Source organism: Tyto alba, unplaced genomic scaffold, assembly GCF_018691265.1.
Source record: "Tyto alba isolate M040663 unplaced genomic scaffold, T.alba_DEE_v4.0 Super-Scaffold_20, whole genome shotgun sequence".
NCBI lineage: Eukaryota > Metazoa > Chordata > Aves > Strigiformes > Tytonidae > Tyto > Tyto alba.
The window spans coordinates 6,379,298-6,399,599 of NW_024881283.1; the positions used below are offsets into that span (position 1 = coordinate 6,379,298).

At 55.3% G+C, this 20,302-nt stretch overlaps 1 protein-coding gene across 1 annotated transcript; it reads left to right on the forward strand.

Annotated features, from left to right (window-relative positions):
* The first annotated feature begins 6,683 nt into the window (after positions 1 to 6,683).
* Positions 6,684 to 18,179, forward strand: OPRD1 (opioid receptor delta 1). The gene is made up of 3 exons (XM_032984847.2): positions 6,684 to 7,052; positions 13,027 to 13,376; positions 14,095 to 18,179. Exons 1-3 carry the CDS (start codon positions 6,835 to 6,837, stop codon positions 14,625 to 14,627), a joined length of 1,101 nt encoding a protein of 366 aa, XP_032840738.2. The 5' UTR covers positions 6,684 to 6,834; the 3' UTR covers positions 14,628 to 18,179.
* Positions 18,180 to 20,302: the final 2,123 nt, after the last annotated feature.

A 20,302-nucleotide genomic window follows, 5' to 3' on the forward strand; every position in this document is an offset into this window, starting at 1 on the left:
ACTAAAGTGCTTTTGTTGAAGGCAGGTGGAAAAGCAGGAAAAGAGATGGAGAAAAAAAGGTGCCTGCACATGTGGTATGTCCCTGCCTGCAAGTACCATCCAGCGCTGGTTCATGCCAGGGCGTTAGGAAGGGTCACAGACAATGATGGGACCAGGATGCAGCACCCACGGTGGCATTTCAGCTGGTCCCTGTCCCTGCAGGATCGATCACAGATGCTAAGCTCCAGGTCTGAGTGGTATTTGCTTTAAAAGCAAAACCCTGCACAAATAAAGAACCTGCTTGTGTAGCATCAGGAAGCAAGAAAGCGGCACATGAACTTCAATACAAGCCAGGGAAAGCCTGTGCATCCAACACCTGGGGCTGCTCATCTTGCCAAAAGCAACCCTCAGCCAACTAAAAGCCATTGTGGCCAGCTGCCTCAGTGCTCCTTCTTCAAATTCGGGGTAAAAATCCAGTAAAAAGAGAAGTGAAGCACTGGGGAGGGGGAATAAAAACTGTAGCTTCCCCTCTATGCATCACAACCCTAAATTGTCACAGGCAGGACTCAAGCTGGCTGCCAAACTGGAAATTATATCAATATCTATATTTATGTTTTTATGTATTTATGTTGTAGTTATATACCTGGCAGAGCTGCCCTGGTGACCTGGCTCCCTGGTTCACACCTCGCCCCGTGGCCATCGGCAGAAGCCGCAGCCCAGCCCCGGTGCAAGGCTCTCTCCAGCAGCAAGACAAGGTGAGCGGCACGTACAGAGGCTCAGCATCCTCCTGAGTTCCCGAAAATCTTTGGGGAGAAATCATCACCTCCCGTTTCCTCCTCCATTAACCTCCAGAGATTCCCATGGATTTTGACTGGAGCCCTGCCACAGCAGATTCATAGCTCCTGCATGTTATTTTTATGGCCATTTTAATTAAAACCAATAAACTCCAGAGAGGAAGAGGGTCTTCCCATGATGAAATATGCTTTGTCGAGTTTGCAGCCTCTGAGTAAATCAAAATGCCGCCGTTAGCAGCAGTGGCTGTAAATTTCCCTGGATGGACCCCAGCTCTCTGGGCAGATGAGCAACATCAATTTTCCTCTTTGACAAGCTCAGCACCACTCTTGCCACCTCGATTTGATTTAAATCCTCTTCTGCACAGGGGCTCTTTGGAGGGGGAGGTGGGAGAGGCGGCGTCCCCCTGTTATCCAGGGTGTGGAGGAGAAAATACAAACTAATGTGGGGGACCTCAGCTGGCCTGAGGCCCTGGGAAGGAACGACTTCGACCTTGAAAGGATTCCAAACTATCCTTGAGAGAACAAACAGGAACAAGGGGAGCTGCAAGATAAGCAAGCGTGTCGACCGCAGAATGAGGCGCACCTGACACTCTGGCAGAAGTGCCCAGTTGTGATGAACTTTGCAAATATTAACCAATGACAAGAAAACATAACAACTTTGAACCAGTAAGAAAAGAGACACATCGGAAGAACGAATGACCCGATACTTGGATCTAGTCTTAGGTGGATAGAGATACCAAGAAGCTTGGGAACCTGAACTCCTGAACTTTTCATCTTATTACACTTGTGTGATGAGCTTATGCATATTAACTCCTCCGCCCTGGCAAGAGCCAAGGTTCATTTCCATGAACATGAGATGTATGAACACATACGTGAAGGGGCGTGTCAGTAGGCAGTTTGGAAAGTCTGTACACCCTGTAGGAAGAGTATAAAGGAACAAAGGAGGAGAGCAACAAAGGCTTTTGAGTTAGCTTGCTTTAAAAAAGAATCTGTCTTGTAGTTTTGTCCGTCTCGACTGCGACAATTGGTGACCCCGACGTGATAAACAGAACACTGAGAAAGGCTGACTGCTGGGTGTGCAGTGGAGACGGAGGCTGGTGAAGCTGAGAGCAGCGGTGGAGCTGCTAAATCCACGGACTGATAATTGACAGCTAACGTACCAGGTGAGCCACTGGGAACACGGGCACGACACTCACGGAAGAGAAGGCTAGTGTGATGAACATATGGAAAGCAATATCGAAAAAGCGGGGACTAAAAATGGACAAATTAATGTTACAGAGGATGCTTGCATGGGGAAAATGTAATGGAGTGCCAGCATCCACTGAAACTGCCTTCAGCGTAACAGTATGGGAGAAAACAGGAGAAAAGTTAATAGACAGCGCAACGCGGGGTGACAAGGAAGCGTTAGGACTTTTAGCTACATGGTGATGATTATTAGAGACTTTAAAAGCTCTTAAGCAAAAGCAAGATGAGACCGAAATAATTAATAACAGCAACAGTGACACAAAGGACAGATTGGAAAAAACAGCGATAGCCATGGGGTCAGCAAACCCCTTTCTTGATAAAAAAGACACCCCCTCAAAATTGACTGGCGCTGCGGAACCACAGAAATCTATGTGGCCCGATGAGACTGTAGAGCCTCAGCAATATCTACGTCCTCGGGATACGGGTAATGAACTGTATCCTCCTCTAGCAAAATAGGGTCATGCAGAACCTTCTGGTGGGGGGGAAATCCGAGGGGTGCCCCCCCATCACCTGAAGGACCGGGAGATGACTGGGGGGGGATGATGAGGAACCCCAACCAGCTGATTTGAAGACACCCTTAAGAGATGGAGTGAGGTGCCATGGGCCTCCTTGGCCCTGGACGTTACCTCCTGCCGAGCTAACGGTCCTCCCCAGAGACCCTGCTAGTTTTTGGAAGGAGGTGAAGAAGTGAGCCATGGAGGGGGGGAATTGGGACTTATCTGAGGCTATCCAGACATCTGGATTGCGAGACAGTCGCATTACGCTCCAAAAAGTGTCCATGGGGCCCTTGGAGTTTCCAATACAGAGCATGTTGCATTTGCCTGGAAAGCAATAAAAAGATTTACAGAAGGCTGCTACCCAGCATGGTCCAAATTCTCCTGCAGTCATGCAATTATTACGTTTGGTAGCCACTGATGAGTTGGTCCCTTTGGACATAAGTCAACTTGCGCAAATTATATTTCAGCCAGTGCAAAACGCAGGTATTTCACAACATTTGGAGGCAGCACGCTGATGTACAGACAGTGAAAAACTTGCAGTTAGACCATCAGGACCCTAGAATTGGGGTGGGAACGGAAGCACTCATGGGATTAGGGCAGCATTGTGATGCCCGGGCACAAGCCCGCTGGCATCTGCTTGTGTTGGAACAAGTGAAAGCGATAGGTATGGAGACTATTATGAGGACTGTGGAACTTTTGGAGCCAAAACCGCGATATACTACCGTAAGGCAGGAGCCCTAAGAGCCATTTCTGTCGTTTGTAGAAAAAATAATGGCGTCTGTTGAAAAATAAGTTTATGAGCCCACTTTGCAACAGATGCTGGTAAAGCAACTAGCTTGTGATAATGCAGATGAGGACTGTCGAAAGATTATTGAAGCTATGCCAGGTGATCCAACTATAGAGGACATGGTCACTGCCTGTGCGAAAGTAGGGTCAGTAAAATATAAAATGTCAGAACTTGCCACAGCCTTGTCGGTTCTCCAGTTGGAGAACCAGAAATGTTTTAATTGTGGCAAGGCTGGCCACCGAAAAGCCGAGTGTCCTAATAAAAACAAAAAAGGGGGTCAGTTGCAGTCCTTACAAGCAATGGGAACTGTAAATTGTTTAAGATGTGGAAAGACAGGGCACTTTGCAAAGCAGTGTAAATCTCAGTTTCATGTAAACGGGCAACCGTTGGGCTCGGGAAACGGCAAGAAGACCGCGAGGGGACGCGTGTAGACACAAATGACCCCTCAAAGGGCACCTTGGGCCTTGCAAAGGCCGCAGGCGGAACCACAAGCCTTTGTGACCAGTTATGGGGAAGGACCAGGGGGTCAGCTGGGGTGGATGTACCCACCTCCTGCACCGTGACACTAACTACAACGGCAGCGTATAAGGTGCCTGGAGAAGCATGGGGCCCCATCGGACAAGGACTAAGTGAATTATTGATAGGACAATCAAGTAAGTACCCTGAAGGGATTAATGGTGCATGGGGGAGTGATTGATGCTGATTTTAAAAGGCAAATAATGGCAACGGTGTCTGCCACGACAAACTGAGGCAATGCCATGGAGCACTTTTGAAGAGGAGCACTCCCTCTAGGAGAGCAGGACTCAAGCCAAGACAAAGTAGCACCAATAAAACTCAGGGTGCAGAGAGAGGTGCCGGCTGCCCGGGCACCCTCACTCCTGGCTGGGGACTGACCAGCACCAGCGATGGGGCTCAGGATCCGTGGGAGCCATCGCTTCCCCTTCGCCTGCTGCGTGCACGGTCTTCAGGCTCCGTGCACCGCTATGGGGTGATGCTCTCCCCTCTGATGTGACCTCCCTGCCTCAGTTTCCCCAATTTTGGAAACTACATCCATGGCAGTAGCCTGGCTCGGCAGGCGGAGCAGCAACTGAATGCAGGCAGATGAGCAGCAAAGCCCTTTAAAGATTTTCCATTTGTTTTATGTATCCGCTGTGTTTATTTTTAACATTCCAGCTGAAAAAAATAAATAAATGCCAGAGCTGAGCCGAGAGGACGTGTTTGCTGGAACCTGCCAGGATGATTAGTCCTCTGCAGATAACCCCTGGGAAAAGGGTCAGTGTGGGCTCTCCGGCCATGCCGGGAGCCAGGCGAAGGAATGAGCCCTCTTCCAAAGAGCTCCCCAGCCACGCTAAAAGCTATTTTGCACTCCCCGACCTGACGTTTCCCTCCCACCGGGAGCGATCGGCAGCCAGACTGCGTCAGAGCTGTGCACAGCAGAGACTCGCCACCTTGCTCTGGGCCTGGGAGGCTGTTTTCACCCCAGGAAGGTGTTTAAACCCCGTGTCCTGGAGGACCCCCACACGCAGGGCTCAGCCCTATGCCCCGCCTGGGCTTTCCGTGCCCCCTTGCAAAACCATCACAGGAACGGGATGGAAACACGCTCCAGGCAGAGAAGGCTGATGCATTGCATGAGGATGCAAAGTGCAGGACCCAAGGCAGATTATAGAACATTAAAGCCATCCCTTTGCTCCCAATTCCTGCCCATACCCCTCCCAGCAGCCTTCCGGGACAAAGCCAGGAGCACTGTCACCAAACCCCTTGCTCCGTGATGGCAGAAACCCACCGCACATCGTTGCTGCCTCCTCAGTCAGTGGCCAAGGAGCTGTTTACCATCTGAACTGTCAGATGAATGAAAAGCTCTTAATTCTCTCCTAGGCATTTTTATGAGGCTCTTGATGAAATATCTGGATGCTTCGACACTGCAGGAGTTTTATGCTGGCAGAGCACTACGCAGCCTGAAAACCCCATCTCCAGGGTTGAACCAGCTGCTGGCCTTTCCTCCATGTCCTATCCCCCCTGCTCTGTCCCTCCTGAGCCAAAAGCACCCAAAATTGCAGCAAACCATCCTCTGTGGATGAGCCAGATCTGTCCCAGGGCACAGGGCAATGAATGAATCCATCCCCAAAGTGAAGAGGTGATGGAGACACCCCAAATATGGGTTCCCACAGCCCCCACATCAGCTGGGTCTCCAGGAAAAATAAGGCTCCCACCTCTCTGCTTTGCAGACCCTGAAAGGGGGGGACCTGCCAGAGGGGGGTCCTGCCCCAAGGTAAGCATCCTTGGTAAGGGGAGGGTGACCCTCAGCAGCCCACAAAGCCCAGCTCTGCTGAGCAGGTGGTGTTGCTGGGTCTGTGTTTGCACACCCACCTATAGCATCCCCCTAAATCCCTCACCCTGCACCAGCACCCCTCCTTATCCCCCTCCCAATATCCCTTCTAAGCCCCCCCAGCATTGCTACCCAAGTCCCTCTTCAGCATCCCCTCCCAAACCCCTCCCACCACAGCAACCCCCCAGATGCCCCCTGCCCCACCAACATCCCTCCAAAGACCCCCCCAACAGCATCCTTCCAATTCCCTCCCCCAAGCCTCCATCCCTCAGCATCCCCCCCAATCCCCTTGCAACATCCCTCCAAACCTCCTCAGCATCCCCCAAATCCACCCAGCGCCCCCAAAACCCCCACCTCATAGCATACAAGGGGAGAGGAGGAGGAGGGGGAAGAAAAGCACCGGCGGGGGGGGGCGGGAATCGGAGAGATCCCACCTTTGCTTTGGGGACAAGGAGACTGTTTGTCCCCCGCTTTTTCCAGACAAAGAAAACCCGAAACAGCCATAGCGCCGAGATACACCGCCCCCCACCTCAATCCCAGGGCCCCCCCCGGGATGTTGGGGGCCGCCCCCGCAGCCCTCGCCGGCTCCGGGGGTGGGCGGCAGGCAGGGACCCGGGGGACGGGGAGGGGGGGACAGACAGGGATTGGGGCGGGGAAGGCAGGTGGGGATGGGGGAGAGGCAGGGATGGGATGCAGGTAGGGACCTGGGTGGTGGGAAGGGAGGCAGGGATTGAGGGGGGGGTGGGGTGTCTGGCAGTGTTGGGGGGGGACGCAGGCAGGGATCTGGGGGGAGATAGGCAGGTAGGGATGGGGGGAAGGTGACAAGGACCTGTCGCGGGGAGAAGGGCAAGCACGGTGCGGGGGGAGCGGGGAGAGAAGGAAAGCGGGCAGGGCCGGGAGGGGGGGGGGGACGGGACGGATCGGGAGCGCGGGGGGGTAGGCAAGCAGGCAGGAAGCCGGGAAGGGAAGGCAGGGAGGTGGGAGGCGGGCAGGGGTGGGGGCAGGCGGGCGGGCAGGGCCGCCCCCGGCCCCACGTGGCTCGGGGGACACGGCGGGTTTATAAAGCGTGGGTGTCCCCCCCACCCCCCCACCCCACCCCGCCGCCGCGGGTGCGGGAGGCGGCGGCGCTGGGCGGGAGCGGGACTCGAACCGGCGGCGCTCGGATGCGCCCGGCGGCCACGGCGGGGCCACGGCCACCCGCGGGCCATGGAGCTGCCCACGGAGCTGCCCACGGCTGCCGGTACCGCGTGGGGCAACGGCACCGCCTGGGCCCCCCTGCCCGGCCACGGGGTCAACGACACGGGGCCGCAGCGGGCCAAGAACGCCACCTCCATCCTGATCGCCATCGTCATCACCGCGCTCTACTCCGTGGTGTGCGTGGTGGGGCTGCTGGGCAACGTCCTGGTCATGTACGGCATCGTCAGGTGAGAGCGGGGCGCCCCGGCGGCACCCCACGGCGGGGAGGGGGCGTGGGGAGGGCTGGGGGTGAGAGGGAGCGTGCACGGGGGGGGCGTGGGTTGTGCACCTTGGGTGAGTGTGCCTCGAGTGGGAGATGGCAGCCGGAGCCAGTGTGCACCGGGGGGGGGTGTGTGTGTGTGTGAGTGTGCGGCATGCGCGAGGTGCAAGACGGCAGCAGAAGCAAGTGTGCCCCAGGACTAGGTGTGCACCAGGTGTGGGACAGCAGCAGCAGTGAGCGTGCACCGGGCGTGAGCGTGCACCGGGCGTGAGTGTGCACCAGGGGCGAGTGTGCACCAGGGGTGAGTGTGCACCAGGGGTGAGCGTGCACCAGGGGTGAGACAGCAGCAGGAGCGAGTGTGTCCCAGGACTGGGTGTGCACCAGGTGTGGGACAGCAGCAGCAGTGAGCGTGCACCGGGCGTGAGTGTGCACCAGGGGTGAGTGTGCACCAGGGGTGAGCGTGCACCAGGGGTGAGACAGCAGCAGGAGCGAGTGTGTCCCAGGACTGGGTGTGCACCAGGTGTGGGACAGCAGCAGCAGTGAGTGTGCACCAGGCGTGAGTGTGCACCAGGGGTGAGTGTGCACCAGGGGTGAAACAGCAGCAGGAGCGGGTGTGCGCTGGGTGTGAGTGTGAGCTGGGTGTGAGAGGGCAGCAGGAGCGAGGGTGGGTGCGCACCGGGCGCTTGTGAGCAGGTAGCACCGAGGTGAGTGTACCCGCCGGGTGTGATGTGCGTGTGAACAGCGCGTGTGCGAGCACACACACGTGCGTGAGGTTGGGGGGGGGGGGATGTCCCAGATGCTGTGCCAGAGGAAAAAGCAAAGACTGAGTGCGCCCGGAGCAGCACGGGGGGTGCAGGGGAGCCGGTGTTTGAGGGAGAAGCTGGGGGACACACTCCGACCCCCACAGCCGTGTGCTCCTCGCCCTGGCGTGGGGGGAAGAGGAGCCGCAGGGGTGGGCACGCTGCAGTTTGGGAGAGGCGAGAGCCTGGCCGGGTATTTATTTCCAACCCACAAATGTCACCTCTAAGAGCTGCCCTGTTCACAGGGAGGCTCCCGGGGCCCCCGCGCACCCACCCTGCAACCGGGGGAGAGGGGATGGGGATTATGGGAATTGGGATTAACACCATGAACCTTGGGTCCCCCCAGGACAAGCATCCCACTGATGCCCCCCCCTCTCCATCTCTGGGAGCCGAGGTGCTCAGAGCACAAATTGCTCACCCCAGCCCATTCCCAGCTCCATCGTGAGCTCACGTTCGTGCCGTCGGCACCTCCCGCAGCCGGCCGACTCCTGCTTTTTCTCTAACAAAGAGCAGGAGCCGCATCGCCCAGCCTCAGCTCGCACCACGGCCGAGCTGTCCCCCGGCCCCCCGACACGAGGTACCAGCTCCAGCAGCAGAGAGAAACCCGCTCATGTCCCAGGGGGACCCTGAACCCCTCTTTGGCTCCGTCCAGCACTGCAGTGGCAAAGCCAGTGCCAGGGCAGGACCTTGGCTGGCAGAGGCACCTTTGCCGAGTCTTTCCCTGGGTGGGGAGGGGGTCTGCTGGGTCTCTGCACCCCAAGACAAGCAACAGGACCCCAATGCTCCCCTTTTCAGGGGATGGGGCACGGCAAGATGCTGCTCTACCCACCCCGGTGCTTGTGCCAGGGCGCAAAGTTTCCTGCCCATACGAGCAGCCCCTTTGTCCGAGACGCCGGTTGCTCCTGGCTGGGTAAGGTGGGTTGACGTGGCCAAGGCTGCTGGTAATATGGGACAAGAAATGTCACGGAGCACGGGACCCCCGCCGGCAGCGGGGGCTGGCAGAGCCCTCCGTGGCTCCCAGGCCCCGCCAGCAGCAGTGGCAGGAGCCGTGCTAGCTGTCACACCGCTGTCGGTGACAGCACAGAGACCCCACCGCTTCCAGCCTGGCAAGAGGGAGCAGAAGTCTCTCTGGATGCCTGGGCTTCACAGCACCCCCCTCCTGCACCAAGGGGTGCTTGTCCTGGGGGGACCCAAGGTTCATGGTGTTAATCCCAATTCCCATCGCCCCGGGGGTTGCGGTAGCCTCAGCCAGGGCCAGGATTTGCGGCTGGATTTGGGCAAAGTCCCCAAATCCCCATTTTTAACCATTTCAATTCGCCCTTCCCCAGCAGTTTCAGTCCATAGCGATCGTTACAGGAGGTCAGCATGGCCCGGCGCTGCCTGAGCATGAAATAAATGTGGTGACTCACCAAGGGGAAGGAAACCAGCCTGAAATGTGCCCGTGCCGGGCTGCCCATCACCCTTACGCCTGATTCCCCCCTCTTTGGGTAGCTGTGCTGTGTGATTTTAACCATGCGAGAGGGTGAGTGGATGGGGAGCGGGATGGGGGATGTCACTCACTGACCCTACCCAGCACCAGATGAGATTTTTCATCGACTTGAAGCAGCTTTAAAAAAATCAGCCCTAAACTGAAAAAAAAAAAAAAAAACCAAATTAAGGTAACTGTGACTTATGCCATGTACAGTGTCATGGTGAAGGATGAGTGTTATTAGACCCCCCTCCAGCTGGTTCTGCTCTATGAGAAGAGGAAAGGCGTTTTAAAGAGAAAGCTTTAATGTGCAAACGACATCCTCCCTGTTTAACTCACTAAGTACCCTAATGTTAGCCACGCTTTAGAAAGCCTGACTACAGCATCCACAGATCCCATCACCGTGGTTTCTAGTCCCCCATTTTCTGGCCCACCAGCTGGTGCTGGAATTAAACAGATCTCCCAAGGAATGAATAAATGGGACAGGAGGGGCTGCGGACACGCACAGAGCCCAGTGTGTGCCTTTGCCCCTCACGTGGCTGAGCCCGCCTGGAGTTTCACAGGGGTTCGTTGGCAGAGTTGCTCCACCTTGGCAGGGTTTAGGCCAGGACTAGGTAGGCTCCATTGAGGAAACCTGTGTCCATGCAGGATAGGGCTGTGAAATGAGATCAGCTCGGGTTCAGACCTCGCTGCCAGGGCTGTGGGGCTTGGGGACCTTGAGGTCCTGAGGGATGCAGCGCTGAGGATGCTGCAGAGCCCGTGCGTGCCAGGGAGCAGGTACACGCAGGAGCCCGCTCCACGGCCCCCAGCTGAGCTCCCCCGACCAGGCACCCAGCACCCCAGGGAGCCCAGCACAGCCAAAACCCAAATCACTCCGTGCTCAGGGCACCCAAAACCCAGCCATGTGCCCAGAGGGAGCTCAGCCTCCCCAGCATCCTCCGACAGCTCTGATGGGAGACCGGCGCTGCAATTACCACCGCATTGTCAGGCTCTTTTAAAAATACCCCTGGAAGCAATTTGCAGCTGCGAGCTCAGGCTTGTGAGTGCCCACGTCCCTGCAGAGCCCATCAACCCCCCGCCAGCTCCCACAAAGGCTGCAAGGGCACCCCTTTGCTGGGCACAGGATTATGTTAAGCCGGGTTCTTTAAGGCAGTGGGTTTTAGCAGCTCCAGGAGTTTTGCAAGTGATTTCTTTCGCTTATTTTCCAAGAGGTTTGGAGAGCTAAGGGGTCCCTGCCTGGGAAGCGGGGTGCTGGCATCACCGCTGCAATGCGGCCGCCCTGCGCTCGCTCCATCCCCTCCCGCCTCATCTCGCCGTTGACGCCTTCCAGATCGTTTTGTTCAAGTGCATAACTTCCCAATCAAGGCACTTGTTTAATTACGAAGGGTTTGGCAGCCCGGGGAGCTCCAGCAGCAGCAGCGGCCGGTTCGCTCTGCTGCGGGTGATAAACCTCTTTCCTGGAGCAGCAGCCTCATTTGCGGTTTGGGGGAGGGGGGGGGGATCACCAGGATGGAGCCCCCCCACATTGTGCAGTGGGTTTGACTCTCAGCCCAGTCCTGGAGGGGGCTGAGTCCTGCCCTGGAACCCCAGCTCCAGGGGCTAAAATGTCATCCTAGTCATCCCAGTCATCCCCATCGCTGCTTTGGCCTCACCAGCACAGCCCCATCCTGCCTGGGGAGGGGGCTCCAGCCCCAGCCCCCCAACCCCCGGCACATCTGGCTGGGGGGTTGGGGAAGCGCTTACCCAGCACTGCTGAGCATGCCTGGCAGAACACGGAGTGAATAACTGATTTTTTCCAATTTTCTCAAAAAACAGAGATCAAAGACATGTGAATCTACCTTAAATGACTGTTTTTTCAACTAGGTGAGGCAAAACCTGACACAAATTCTCAGCTTTTTGTTTAACCTGGAATGAAGCTTTTCTAAAAGATGCATTTGCAAAAGAGCTTGGAAAATAACACTAAAGAGAACTGAAAAGGACCTTTCAAGGAAAAGACATTTTTTTATGCCATATTTAAAATTAAAAAATGTTTGACTCAAATATCTCCACTCTTGGGCAAGGAACTGCCATTTGCAGCCAAGCTGAATGAGAAGGGAACGTTATTTTCTCCCAGAGAGAAATGTTTTTTGCAGCCTCTGTCTCCCGGTTCTACTGACAGCGTAACCCGGTGGGTCTCTGTCCCCGCTGGCATGCTCTCCTGACCCTGCTGAGACGGAGAAAAGGATAAAGTGGAGGGAACAGATATTACCATCAAGTCCAGGAACCTCTTTCCGACACCAACCCCGCCTCCTGGTCTCTAGCCAGGGCAGCAAAGCAACAAGCATCTGAGATGGGAGCTACTCAGTCCCCTCACCCCAATTTACTCCACGTACCCCGTCACACCGTGGGGTTATTCCATGACCTGTGCCAATTATCTTTTCACCCCCCAATCAAGAGGTTGTCTCCCCTCATGCACCAGGGCCGAATTCAGCCCCGTGCTGTCTAGGGTTCAACCCCACCCCAGGGATGCTACAGGCAGGTTTAGCCATGCACGGAGCTGCTTGTGTTCAAACTGACACGTTTGTTAATTAATTAGGGTGCATATAAAGAAGCTCAGGACTGTGGAGGATGCTCCGAGCAATGGGGACTTGCTGGCAGGGAGTGTAATGGAAGGGTTTGAGCTACTGGCGTGGCCCTGACCTCAGTCTAGCTGCTGCAGAGACACCCCGACCTAACCCCAACCTGTTTCCCTTTGGGGACCCCCGACAGCCCCCTCGGCAGCAGGGGTGTGCACCCATTTCAAACCAGCCGCACCTTTCAAAGCATCATCTTGAATAACACCTGCAGGGCTGGCTGCTCCGAGGACGCGCGCCCACCCCCACCAGCCCTGGCACCCACCGAAACTGTGCCCCATCCCTCCAGGAAGGGTTTCGCCACTCGGGACCGGGTGTTTCTCTTCACAGTGATGTGACAAGGACCAGGGCCAGCAGGCCAGCCACGGGGGAAGCGGCACCGTGCCCCTGAGCCACGTGCCGTGGCCAAGGCAGCCAGGCTTCCCCAAAGGCTCTGGAGCTCTAGCCTGGCTAATTGGGCTGCTTCCAGATGGCCTGTTTCCGGGGGTAATCGATCCAATTTCTGCAAGTAAACTCGACAGGGAAGCAAGCTAGATAATCACGATTTACTGGGTGGAAAATCAGATAAAGGAGGTTTCAGGAGGTAAAGGACATTGTGCAACTGATTCAGGGAAATGGAGTAAATTGATTTAATTGGAGAAGTGGCTTCTCTGAAAATTTCTTCAGATTTCCTTTGAATAAAGGCAGCCATGGCAATGAGTGTCACTTCCCTGGTCAGGTAAGGGATAACCGCGTCAGCAGGGTCCAAGCCGTGTTCTGTAGGTGCTCGATAAGGTCCCAGCTCAGCACATGTGAGTGCAACCCTGTGCTCAGGCACCAGGACTTCAACACACACTAAAACCATCCACAAACACAAGTACTTTCTCAACATGCTCCCTGGTCCATCTGGAAGGGCGCTGAGCACATCGGTGCTGCAGAAGGACACGTACGAGCACATACCGTTGCCCACCAAGGGTGATGGCACCTTGTGACTCCTCCTCAATTTGAGTGTGCCCACACGTAGTTGGGCGCAATAAGCCAGCCCTGACCACCTGTAACGGCTCCCTTCCCTGCCACCCCCAGGTACACCAAGATGAAGACAGCCACCAACATCTACATCTTCAACCTGGCCCTGGCAGACGCGCTGGCCACCAGCACGCTGCCCTTCCAGAGCGCCAAGTATCTGATGGAGACCTGGCCCTTCGGGGAGCTGCTCTGCAAAGTCGTGCTCTCCATTGACTACTACAACATGTTCACCAGTATCTTCACCCTCACCATGATGAGTGTGGACCGCTACGTCGCCGTGTGCCACCCGGTCAAGGCCCTGGACTTCCGCACACCGGCCAAGGCCAAGATCATCAATGTCTGCATATGGGTGCTCTCCTCCCTCATCGGGGTGCCCATCATGGCCATGGCGGTCACCAAGTCAAAAGGCAAGTGGCTTCTGGGGAAGGGTCCCCTCCTGTCCCATCTGTCCATCCCAGGGGCGACCTGGCAAATCCAAACCCAGGTCCAGTAGCAGGTTTGAGCTCAGCCAGGGGCACCCCTCCATGGGACCATAAGCATGCCATGCCATGGAAAAATCATCACGGGGTTATTTTCCATCGTGGCTGCAGAGGTTAGAAACTGTCCCAGAAATTGTCCCCGCCACTTCCCCATCTCCAGTCTAACCAGTGCCTCTCCCCAGCTCCTTGGGGTGCAAATCAGATGCCTAAAAACACACCCAGTGGTATTACAGAGTCCCCAGCTGGCCCACACTAAGATCCGCAGCTCCCGTGTGAGGACACCAGCCCTTGGCTGCTAGGAAAGCTCTGGGCGTCTTGAGGAAGTGGACGGGTATCAGTGGAAGGTGACGTGGGGATGTGTCCTCCACTGGGGTTGGGAGGAGACAGCACGGGGATGGCCCAGGAGGCTCTGCAGGGAACGAGTCCCTGGCTCACTGCACCCACCATATCTCCTCGGCACCCCGTGGGCAGGGGGCTGGTGGCACAAAGCCCCTGGGCAACCTCTGCAAAGAGCTGGCACGTGGGCTCGCATCTCCTTGTGTTTTTAACAAGCACGGACATGCCCAGCCATGAGCGAGCAGAAAGCAGACAGTATTTATAGCAGATGCTCCACCAGCTCCCTCTTTGACCGTCTTCCCTCCCACAGATGGGATGGTGCTGTGCACGCTCCAGTTTCCCGATCCTCCCATCTACTGGGACACCGTGACCAAGATCTGCGTCTTCATCTTTGCCTTCATGGTCCCCATCTTGGTCATCACCATCTGCTACGGGCTGATGATCCTTCGCCTGAAGAGCGTCCGCCTCCTCTCGGGCTCCAAGGAGAAAGACCGCAACCTGCGACGCATCACGCGCATGGTGCTGGTGGTGGTGGCAGCCTTCATCATCTGCTGGACGCCCATCCACATCTTCGTCATCGTCTGGACGCTGGTGGACATAGATAAGAAGAACCCCTACGTGGTGGCCAGCCTGCATTTCTGCATCGCCCTGGGTTATACCAACAGCAGCCTCAACCCTGTCCTTTACGCTTTCCTGGATGAAAACTTCAAGAGGTGTTTCCGGGAGTTTTGCCTGCCTTTCCGAGCCCGCGTGGACCAGAACAGCTTCTCCCGCGCCAGAAACACCACGCGGGAGCGCGTCTCCACCTGCACCCCTTCCGAAGCCCGCAACAAGCCGGCATGACTAGACGTGGGCAGCCTCCAGCGGGGCTGCCGGGGCCACGGAGGGGACGACCCGCGCTCAGAAGTGACCCAGGTCACCACCACGGAGCTCTAGCAGAGCGGTGGCCTGGGTGCTGCTCGATAACGCCGCTGGGTTTATGTGCAGACTGACGGCAAGTGATTGCAAAGACTTTTTTTTTTTTTCAACCTGGAGAACCGGGGGTGGGGGAATCGGGACTCACCAAGCAACGCAGGGAGAGGACCAGAACAAGAGGCAACTTGGGCAGAGCAGCTCTGCTGCTGCTCCCACCGTGGCTGGGAAGAACCAGCAGCCCCGTTCCCCTGGCCAGGGCTGTCACCCTCCAGCACACAGCTATCAGCAAAGCCCAGTCACCCCCGGACACAGTCATTGCAACGACCACACGCTTCTCCTCCTGCATGGGCCAAGGTGACACCGCAGCCCGTGGCGAGAGGGGAAGCCCTCACCTGTCAGGCGGAAAAAGGGGACGGTGCTGGATGGTGAAGCCACGTCATGGGGCCTCACTCCATCCCCCTCTGAGCTGTGTCCAAAAAACGGCCAGAGCTGGGAAGAAAAAACAATGCCACTTCAGAGACACTGCTATCAAAGAGCTCCAGATCCATCGTAAAAATTTTACCGGAGTCCTTCAAACCAGAACTGCCCCCAAAGGACGACTTTCTGCTGTTAATGTCATTACTGTATTATTTAGAGACGTGTGACTGCAGCCAGGGCAGCCCTAGACACAGATGTGATGCTGGGAATACAGATACAGCCAGGGACGGGTGGGGGGATGGAGCAGGGCACGTCCCAAGCTCACCCTGTGTCCATGTGCTGATGCCCAGTTGCCCTGGCCCAGCATCCATCAGGGTGATGGGGAACCACTCCTCACCCATCTGCCTCCAAAGACATTAAGCCCGAGAAAGCTCCCACTAAGGGAAGAATCTGTGGGGACTTGTGGAGTTTCTCACAGTGTTAAAGCATTTAGGATGGACTAACAGGCAGCACTGCGAGGGCTCTCCCTCCCCTGCCCGTTGGGTAAAGGATGAGCAACAGCACTGCCCAGGTTTCCTTTAGCAAAGCCAAAATTGATAGGATTTTTTTTTTTTTTTTTTTTTTTTTTAGTAGAGCATAAGAGAAATACCACCATCACTTCATAATCCCCCAAGCAGGGACAGAATTCATGCAAGCACTGAGAAAGGACCCACGGCCCAAAAGAAGCAGTGATTTTAAGATTTCATGCCCAGCACTCATCCGGGTGGAGCAGCCATCCCTCCGAAGAGGTGGCTGAGCTCAAAGGCAGCACATCCTGCAGGAGCCAGGGACCTCTGGACCACATTATCTGCTGCTAAACAATGACTGATGGGTCCTCCCGGCCTTCCCCTCCCTGAATCTCGCCTGCCAGCCCCACACCAGCCACGAGCAGCATCCGGGAGCCACGACTTTTCCTTCCTCTCACCTTCCCACCACTGCAGCTGTGTCCAGGAGGTCAAATGGCCCGAGGAGGAGGAGGCTCGGAGGGAGCTGTAATAGCATTTAGTGGACAAATTGATGCAGCTGGAGGAAACAGGCAAGCGCCCGGGTGCACCTGGGGTTCGTGGGCTGGATGGAGAGCCTGGGTTGCGTCTCTGGTTTTTCCAGTTGCATCAATTTAGCCTAATAGAGGCCATTACCTCTCCTTACCAGCCCTACCTTTCTCCAGAGCCTGTGGAAATTGGAGCCTCCTGGTTAGGAAGGCAGAGCCGAGGAGGCAGCCGAAACCAATTCCTCTTTCAAAGGAACCAAATAAGGTGAAATTGCTCACTTGGATCCCAAATCAATCGCCACTGAAGCGCGCAAGCCATCCTCCTCGCCTGCCTGCACCACGTCCCCCGCCCCGAGCAAAAGCCTCTCGCTCGGCGTGACATCAGCCCTGATACCTCCAGCTGCTGCCCAGGGCTCCTCAGGATCCCTCTGCAGGCACGGATGGAGTCCTGCAACACTGGCAGAGCCATGCTTGGTCTCCTCGTCCCTTGCCACCACAAGCCCTGGCTGTTCATGGAACATCAGGTGCGGGAGGGTGAGCAGGATCAGCTCTGGGGCAGAAATTGAGGGGTGAAAACCCCCCAGGGTCTCATAAGGCTGAGCTTCAGCTCCAGGAGAAGAGAGACTAAGGTGTCCAGAAGGAGTTGGAGACCACCCTTCAGCTCTCCACCTCCACCCACCCTGGGGGCAAAGCCCTCGGCAGCGCGTGGTGGGAAAGGCTCTTGGTTTGGAGCTGGTTTGTGGCGAGGTCTTGGCAATGGTGGGGTGTCCCGACAGGGCTGGATGTCCCTGCAGGGGTGGGATGTCCCATGCTGTGGACCAGGATATCTTGGCTTTCACTCCAGGCTTCAGCATGAAGCTGAATTCTGGCTCGATAGTTCAATTTGGGGGATACCCCTCCAAAAATACGACGATCCAAAGTCATTGATCTCGTTAACCCGCCTTAGCCAGTGCCTCAGTGTCCCCTAGAAATACCAACGCCGTGATCAAGGCTGGTAAAGGCACGAAGGAGAGCAGCGTTTCCAACCACAGCAGCAGTGGCTGCAGAGAGCACAGTGAAGAAACTGGGGGACACAGGGGAGGTGAACCCCATCATCCGTGGATGGGGCATCTCTGCCCCCACGCAGCCCCTTTTGAGGACACGCCATCGTGTTGGGGGGTCCAGGCTGTGAGTGCCGGGGGCTGTGGGTTGGCTCAGGGCTCCGTGGGCAGCTCAGCCACCCCCCAAAGCTCAGCCACCCCATTTCCCATCCCCACAGGATCTTTCCATCTTGGGGAGCCCTGCCGAATTCCCACCCTGCTGGGAGTTGTGCCTGCCATGGCCTTAAAGCGGGTTAAAAGGCTTCAAGTCATTATTTTTTAAATGCAGCCACGCTTGGGCAGAGCTCAGTGCCCAGGACACAGCGAGGATCGTGGCTTTTCTTAGCTTAGGTTTTGCTGAATTAAAAAAAAAAATAAAATAAAAAAAAATATTCCTGGGGAACATAGAATGCTGATGACAAACGCCGCCCCGGAGCCCTTGTGATGACACGGACCTGGAGCATCACCCACCTGCCTGTTTCAGCAGCACCCCAGCAGACACCCCGGGGCTGATCCAGTTTCTCCCCGCAACGGCACCCACCCGAAAACCAGCTCCACCAGCCCCTCGTTCAGGCTGGGAAACTGGGGTCAAATCCTGACCCAGGGAAACACTGCTGGGAGTTTGTGTCTGCCCGTGCAGAGCCGTGCCGCAGCTGGGATGCTCGGAGGGCACTCTGTATACTTTTTTTATATATGTATATATGTATCTCTCTGTCTATAGCCCAGGCCACCCCATCCTGCCCCCCCGCTATCGCAGCCCCCCGCTACTCGGTGTGTGATGGAGCTTGGGCTCCTGCTGAAGCTGCCGGGTCCACAGCACCGACCGGGACCTCGCAAAGTGCTTCAGCCACTACTTCCAGCTCCAGCCATCATTATTTTGGGCTTTCAGTGGCACTTCTGTATAGGAACCACGCTTTCTACAAATAAATAAATAAAATAAAATAAGAGACAGCAGTCAGTTTCCAGCTCTCCTTTGACTCAGGCTCTGAAAACGAGCAAGATCTGGCTCAGGGTGGTGTTTGAGAGAGTGATGGGAGAGGAACTACCCCCAGATTCAAGTTTTAAAAACTCTCCCGTACAGGGGAAAACCCACCTTCATGAAACCCCAAGCCCCTTTCGCTGAGGTTATTTTGCAAACCCCAGTAACCAAAAGCCTTTGCACCACACCGGCAGCACTGGAGGCATCCCTCTGCTGCCAGTCATCAAGATATAGTTTTATTTTAATAGTCCAGCAACTCAAACTCCAGCCCAAATTACATTTGTAATTTAAATGCAAATGAGGATTTAGTGAAAATGCGACGGAAAGGGGTGTTGGAGCCTGTAACGCTGCTCCTGGTTAATGAGACTTTGGATTTTAAAGTATTTATCACTTCTGCCATGTCAATTTGCGAAGTGTTTTGTGAGTTCCCAAAGAACTGAAAAAGCATAAAGAGCACGGGGCGGATGCAAAAACCACATTTCCAGCCTGGATGTGGTTTCTAGCAGGGGCATTACTGCTCCAGCACCACTCCAAAGCTGCTTCCCAGACCCCTCCCCATCACCGAGCGCCCTCAGAAAATGAATCCAGGCACCGACTCCAGCAATTTCACAGCCCAGTTAAACCAGCAGCCAGCCCAGTGAATAATGCAGCAACATGTGCCAGCACACAGGAGCTGCAACGCACCTACAAGCTATTTCCAGGGACTGTCTTTGCAGTCTAATAACACATTTGCTACTGCAGAAAATGTTCTTTCTTTTTTTTTTTTTTTTTAAATTAATCCATCAAATAATGAACCCTAATGTAACAGGCTTTATTCTTACACGTGTGATTAATTACGAAGCTGCCTGTTTCTTTGTCTGCAACCACAGGTTTAGGCTGACTTTCTAATTGCATTATTATGCATATGGAAATGAGTAAATCCGGCTTTCCTGGTGAGGATGCGGGCGATATCTCCCACCACCCTTGCTCTGGAGCAGCTTGGGGTGGATTCAGGCTCTCAGTCCTGAAGAGACACTTCTTGACTTGCAATTCATCATTTAAAAAGAAAAAACCCAAAACACTATGAATAATTACTAGGGCTTTTTTTTTTTTTTTTTTTTCCCCGTCTCCTGTCATAGTTACAAATTCTGCTCGATTTGTGCTATTTTTTTCCCTATGCAAGTGGGACACACAGCGCCCAGGGACTGGACTTGGGGGGGTGGGTGGTGGCCCGGGGGAGCACTGGGGATCCCACACACAGGGAAGGAGCCGGGCTCCTGTTCCCCAGCTCCGGAGGGATGTCCTGAGACAGGAGAGGAGTTTTATCTGTTTTCGAACTCTTAAAGGGGATGAACCAGGACTTCAGCAGTTTTAGGAGGGGGCAGAGAGCTCCACACATCACTATTTCAACCCAATTCTCATCCCCAAGAGACCCAACATGCTCCTTTACCAGGAGCCACATCAAACCATTGCACACCCCGGTTATACCGGGAGGTACTGGCCAGGTTTCCAGCCTTAATGCCAGGACTCAGGGAGGTGAGACCACCCCGTGCAGTGACCAAACTCTCTCCTCCACTTGCAGACCCATCATTAAAGACCTGCACGACCTGACACGCTGCAGCCGGCTGTTTAATTAGCCGGCTCCCAAAGCCCAGGGAAAACTACACGGCCCTGCCACCAGGCAACTTGGCAATAATTAAAAGTCGTTTCCTCTTTGAGGCAGGAAAAGGAGGACAAGAAACCACTTCAGTATCCCCCAAACCCTCCTGAAGATGCAGTTGTCTCCCAGTAGATCCTGTAGGAGCATTGCATAGGTAGGTTTTTTTTTTGTATCCAAAAAAGCAACATGTTAAAAAACCAAGAAAAATAAAACCCCACCCATCATTCAAACAACACACAAAGTGCTTTTATTCCAGAGACAAAAGGGCCTCACAACACCAGAGCTCATCCTCCAGGATGCTAAAAGCCCCAAATCCCACATTCCCATCTTTTGTCTGTAAATTAAAGGCCCTTTATGCACTTCAAATAGCAACAGATGGGGACAGGGAGTGCGGGATGGGAGCTGCCGACCGGGGACCCCCCCCCACAATGAGAAAGGATCTGTCTGTGTCGGAGGTGG

Coding starts and splice junctions, on each gene's coding strand:
- OPRD1 (XM_032984847.2), top strand. CDS start 6,835: ATGGAGCTGCCCACGGAGCTGCCCACGGCTGCCGGTACCGCGTGGGGC. Junction 7,053..13,026: donor GTCATGTACGGCATCGTCAG/GTGAGAGCGGGG, acceptor TGCCACCCCCAG/GTACACCAAGATGAAGACAG. Junction 13,377..14,094: donor GGCGGTCACCAAGTCAAAAG/GCAAGTGGCTTC, acceptor TCCCTCCCACAG/ATGGGATGGTGCTGTGCACG.